Source organism: Orycteropus afer, unplaced genomic scaffold (assembly GCF_000298275.1).
Source record: "Orycteropus afer afer isolate SDZICR_OR568_19922 unplaced genomic scaffold, OryAfe1.0 scaffold00083, whole genome shotgun sequence".
NCBI lineage: Eukaryota > Metazoa > Chordata > Mammalia > Tubulidentata > Orycteropodidae > Orycteropus > Orycteropus afer.
The window spans coordinates 9,882,883-9,888,804 of NW_006921670.1; the positions used below are offsets into that span (position 1 = coordinate 9,882,883).

Here is a 5,922-nt window from a genome sequence, read left to right on the forward strand (position 1 = left end):
GAGCCAGAGGCAGAGCTGAAGCCCAAGGTCAAGGGGCCTTCACCCAGTCCCTAGAGCTGGCACTTTGAACTCAGATTTCTAGCCTCTTAGACTGTAAGAGAATAAATGCCTGTTTTTTTAAAGCCACCCATTTGTGGTATTGTCTGTTCAAGTGGCACCAGAGAACCAAACACCAGCCCTCACCAGCTTCACCTCCAGCAGCCACCCGCAGGCCAACCAGCTCCCCCTAACCTCAGCCCCGTAGGTTGTCAGGGTCACACTGGAAGGTCACGCACACGCAGCGTGAGTAAGTCCGTGAGACCAAGACCTGTCTGTCTCTACAGCCTCCAGGACGGCAAGGAGAAGATGGAGCCAGAGTCTCTCTACAACCTGCTGCAGCCCTCAAAGGAGGAGCTCCCCCAGGGTGCGGAGTCCAGGGGCGGGAGGTGGGAGCCAGGCCGGGGCGGAGAGTGGGGTGTGCATTGCAGAACTGGGCCTGCCGAGCTCGGAAGGTGCATTGCTTTGCCGGTGGTCACACGGCCCGCCAACCCTGTTCACCCTGCCTGTGTCTTCTACTTCCTACTTGACCCAAGGATTCTTGCCCAGCAGAATGAAGTGTCGTCTGGTCCCACACCATCCTCAGGACTGTGGGTCAGCTTGGGTCCACTGCTGTGATCACTGTGTGTCTTGGGAGCCCTCCAACCTAGAGGCCCCTCTCCCAGGACAGTGTTCTGCTCCACAGGGTTGGCACTGGCTGATTTTCCGACATAGACCATCACACCTTTCTTACCAGTCTCTCTTAGTCTGGAACCTGTCCACCCTGGGTGACCCTGCTGGTATTTGACATGCCGGTGACATAGCTTCCCGCATCACAGCCACACGCAAACCACCTCACCATGAGAAACGGACAGAGGGGTGGCAGAATGTAGGGGTCATCACCTCCTTTGTATGGATGAGGAAACTCAGGCACAGGGCGTAAGGTAACAGAGGTGTGGACGGCTCCATTCATAAGTGGAGGACCTGGGAGTCTGAACTCGAGGAGTGAGGTTCCAGAATTCAGGTTCCACAGCCCAGTTCCCTTGTGGTCCCTGGTGCTGGGTGCTAGGCCAGGTGCCCTGCAAAGAGCGAGCTGCCCAGTGCCTGCAGGAACCCTACACATGCACCCCGTTCCCTCTGATTCCAGGAGAAAAGAGGAAATACTTGCCACCCACCTCCCGGAAGGACCCCAAGTTTGAAGAACTGCAAAAGGTTCCGTGCCTTCTTCACCAAACCCTGATTTCTCTGGAAGTAGCCATCTTGTGGGCAGATGGGTATCTTCCCCGGTGGGTGGTCCTGGAGTTTACAGGCTGTCCTGGCCCCAGGATGAGACCTGGTGAATGGTTGCAAAAACCAAAAAAAAAAAAAAAAAAAGAAAGAAAGAAAGAAAAGAAAAACTCATTGCTGTTGAGTTGATTTGACTCATAGTGAGCCCTCCTTGGGTTTCCGAGGCAGTGTCTGTACGGAAATAGATTGCCCAGTTTTCCTTCTGAGGTGTGGCTGGTAGGTTTGAACTGCCAGCCTTCTGGTTAGTAGTCAAATGCCTTATGTGCTATGCCACCAGAGCTCCTGAACAAATATTAATTGAGCACCGACTGTGTGCCTTCATGTATCCGCTCCCATCAAGCCTCAGGATGGTGGGAGAGACCTGCTCTCAGGTGTGTGGCCTGCACAGGGGTCAGGGAGGACTTCCCAGAGGAGGTGACACCACACCTGGGTAGGAGGATGGCTGAGAGTTGGCGGGTGGGAGGAGGTCATTCCAGGTGGAAGGCAGAGTTGGGCCGGGCCGTGAGCCGTTCCCTGGGCCTGCAGGTGCTGGTGGAGTGGGTCAATGCCACGCTCCTGCCCGAGCACATCGTGGTCCGCAGCCTGGAGGAGGACATGTTCGACGGCCTCATCCTGCACCATCTCTTCCGTAAGTGGCTGCCCCTGGGCACCAAGGGTCTCGGCCATGCTCCCCACCTGGCCCTTGGCCCTGCCTCCGGGCTTGTCCCTCAGCCTCATCCCCTGCCCCTGCCAAGCTCTGGGGCCACCATTCTTGCCTTTTCTTGACCAATCCATGTGCTCACCCACCTCCAGGCCTTTGCCGAGGTTGGGCCCTCTTCCTAGAGTGCCACCATTTTCCCAGCCACGCTTATTGTCTGCCCTCTCCTCCTCCCGTCCCTCCCCTCCCCCTCCCTCCCCTCCTCCTCATCTTCCTCTCCCTCAGCTCTTCCTCCTTGCCTCCCCTTCCCACTTCCTTCTACCTCTTTCCCTCCCCACCTTCTCTTGCTCACCCTCCTCTTTCCTCTCCAAGCACTTTCCCAGCTCTCCTTCCTGGAAGTGGTTCCTGGTCTGCAGCTCACACCCAACACCCCTGTCCGTTCCCACGGCTAGATTTGATCACGAGTGTGGACGTCAGCACCATATTGAACGTGCACGTGTTTCAGGCCCAGGGATCCCCTCCTCCACCCCAATAGTCCCCAGAGCAGGAGCCAAGGCTGCAGAGGGGGCGTCTCTGCCTGAGAGCCCGTCTCTGAGGGTGTCAGAGCTGCGACCAGAACCCGGGCCGGGCTCCTGGGCCAGCACTCTTCGCAGCACTCACAGCCCTTGAGCACCACCGCTCCTGCTTCCTGTGTGGACGGGGGGCTCCCAGGAGCTGGCAAGCATGTCCAGCTGAGGCTATGGGTGTGGTTGGTCCTGGGCACCAGCAATGTGTGTCTCAGGCCTTGCCACCTGAAGGACCGGCCAGACCCAGACTCCCACAGGGTCTCCGTGGCGCCCTCTGTGTGCCCACCCTAGGTCGCCTCCTGCCCTCACCCGCCTTCTCCCACCCTCAGAGAAGCTGACGTCAGTTAAGCTAGAAGTGGAGGAGATTGCCTTGACGGCTGCCAGCCAGAGGCGCAAGCTTGCGGTGGTCCTGGAGGCCACGAACCAGAGCCTGCAGGTGGAGGAGCGCCAGGCCCCATGGAGTGTGGAGGGTATGTGGGGCCCTGTGTCCAGGGCAGGCGCAGGCTGGGTTGGGGGATCCTGGCCCTTCTGCACACCTCACTTACCCAGAAGGCACACACTCACCTGCCTTGGGTGTGGAAGAAGCAGCAGGCCTGACAACCAGAAGAGCTAGCACAGAGCTTGCGTGTTGGCGGAGGGCAAACGGCGCTCACGTTTCCGTAACCCCAAAGGTGTCGCAGCAGCATCGGGGTGGCCAGCTTCTTCACAGGGTGTGCTTGTGTCCACTGTAGGGTTGTGTGTCCTGTTACTCTCCCACTGTTCAGGTGGGGAAGCTGAGGCTCTGAGGGGAACTTGTCTAGGATCTGAGCAGTCAGAAAGCAGAGAAGTTGGATCCCAGTCAACTCATCAACAGTGGAATCAGTGGCCATCAACTTGAGTCTGATTCATGGCGACCCCAGGGTAGAACTGTCTTCCATAGGGTTTGCAACCACTGATCTTTGGAAGGAGAACTTCCGGTCTGTCTTCCAAGTGTCTCTGGGTGGACTTGAACCATCAGCCTTTTGGTTAGCAGTCCCCAGGGACTCTGATAATAGTAACAATAAAACAAACCAGACTCATTGCCATCAAGTTGGTTCTGACTCATAGCGACCCCCACGGGGTTTCCAAGGCTGTAAATCTTTATGGAAGTAGGTTGCCCCATCTTCCTTCCTCAGAGTAGCTGATGGGTTCAAACCACCAACCTTCTGGTTAGCAGTCAAATGCCTTGTGCACTACACCACCAGAGCTCCTTCTGAATCAGTGTTATTTTTATTACTGATAATAATAACAGTGGTTGATGATGTAGCTGCTATTTCTTGAGTGCGAGGCCAGGATGTGTCCAACGGCCATGTGAGGTGGATACTCACTCCTCTAATTAATTCTTTAAATTCCATCTGCAGTGTCTGCTTGTGGGAAAGCGGTGTGCAGAGGACCAGCCCTCCCCACCCCACCCCGCACCCTGAATGCTTTCGTGGGCATTTCCTTTCCTCTTGGTCTCTTTATCGGCCCCATTTTCCAGATGAGGAAATCTAAGCCTTAATGGAGTTGAGTAGCTTTGCTGAGGCTGGGTGGGGATGGTGGACCAGAGTCATTTTTCCAACCTAGTTTTCATTGTGGTACAAAACACTGCCTTCGCCATCACACTGAAGGTCTCACATTCAGTAACTGGTATTTATAATGGGGACCCTGGATTCTGTCGTCAAGCAGTGCCCTGCTGTAGGACACTCGGTGGTTGTCAGTGGTGAATAATGCTGCGATGGACATCAGCTCTGTCCACGTGGCAGATGATATCTGTGGTCTGTGTTTGCAGAAGAGGGTGCCTGGGTTGAAGGGTGACTGAAGGTTCTGAATACACATCTCAGACCTCTGCTTTCCAGAAGGGGACACACAGATCTCCTTGGTGTGCAAAGGCTGCTCTGATAACATGGCCCCCACCATCGGGCCCCTGGTTTTGGCCTCACTTGGCTCTGACTTGTGCGCCCCATCTCAGCCATCTTTAGCAGGGACCTCCTGGCCACCCTGCACCTCCTCGTGGCCCTGGTCAAGCGCTTCCAGCCCAGCTTGCGTCTCCCAACCAATGTCCATGTGGAGGTCATCACCATCGAGGTAATGACCCACCCTGAGGGTTCACCTGCATGGGCTGAGCTCTTGGGTCCACATTGCTGTACTCTGGGTTGGAGGGTGCTTCATGAGGAGGGGCTGAGCCAGGCTGTATCCTAGGGAGCCGTCGGGAAAGCAGTGGGGGGCTAGGCTGGAGCTGTAGGTGGGAAATACCAAGAGTCACTTGGGGGACAGAAACCCAGTGGGAACATGAGGTCCTGGAGCTGGTCAGTTCTGTGGTTTTACCAGATGGCATCTGCCTAGCAACAGCAAAGACCAGGGCTGTTTGGGCCAATGGTAACCCCATGGCCCATATCACATGGAGGCCATCTGTCCATGACCATGGAGTTGACACCACTGCCCTCACCCACGGCATGATGTCTCTTAGTCACAATGAGTGGGTGTGACGAAGTCCCGGTCCACTCCTTCAGGAAGCCTTTTTAGAACTCTCCACCCCACGGACCCCTCTCTTTAGTCTACACCTACTTGTGTTAATGCCCCAGAAAAGGGACGCCACCAACTCCTACTCCCCAGCATCCCCTCCCCCACCTCTGGGTGCCTGGTGAGCAGAACCTTTATATCTGTGTCCAAGGGCTGACCACTGACCTATCCCGCAAAATAAGCCAAGTCCAACCAAACTCATTCCAAAAATAAGCCAAGTCCAACCAAACTCATTCCAAAAATAAGCCAAGTCCAGCCAAACTCATTCCAACTCGTTTTTCTTTTTATCAAAACCAGTGACTAAATTCTCTGCTGAGCAGTTTCATGGCTTTGTTTGTGTTTCTCATATAGATCAGAGATAACTTCATTCATTCACTGCCTCATCCATTCATTCATTTAAATCCACACATGCTGACCGACTCCACTGTGAGCTGTGTGATGCTGTGGGAACCAGGCAGACACGGTCCCTGCCTTCGTGGGGGTCTACCACGGCAGACACGGTCCCTGCCTTCGTGGGGGTCTAGACTCCTGGATGGGGAAGGGCAGTTAAGCAGCCATCAGGTTATGGGAGCTGCCCTCAGGTGGGGCGAGAGTCACCAGCTTTGTCCACTCTGGTCGTCTTAAACGGCAGGTCTCTGTCACACCTGTTTCTGGGACCACTCAATTTCTTTTCCATTTTCTTTCTTAGAACGCCAAGAGTGGCATGAAATCAGAGAAACTGGTGGAACAGTTCACCGGATGCGGGTAAGGGAAGGGCAGTGATGCTGGGCTGTGGCCGGGCTGTGGTTTTGCAGGTGTCAGGCACCTGGGGGGCTGGGGCTGGGGCCCGTCTTTCTGCCTGACCTTCTTAAGGAGATGCCTTTGTGCCCTGCACTTCCTCTCAGTCCCCGAGGGGCC

At 55.5% G+C, this 5,922-nt stretch overlaps 1 protein-coding gene across 1 annotated transcript in view; it reads left to right on the forward strand.

Moving 5' to 3' along the window:
* The first annotated feature begins 345 nt into the window (after positions 1-345).
* PARVG (parvin gamma) overlaps positions 346-5,922 on the forward strand; it is a 20,417-nt gene continuing 14,840 nt past the window's right edge. The window contains exons 1-6 of the mRNA XM_007941803.1: positions 346-403; positions 1,163-1,227; positions 1,828-1,930; positions 2,835-2,975; positions 4,475-4,590; positions 5,714-5,769. Of these exons, the coding sequence (XP_007939994.1) occupies positions 346-403; positions 1,163-1,227; positions 1,828-1,930; positions 2,835-2,975; positions 4,475-4,590; positions 5,714-5,769 (539 nt within the window). The remainder of the gene's footprint in view (positions 404-1,162; positions 1,228-1,827; positions 1,931-2,834; positions 2,976-4,474; positions 4,591-5,713; positions 5,770-5,922) is intronic.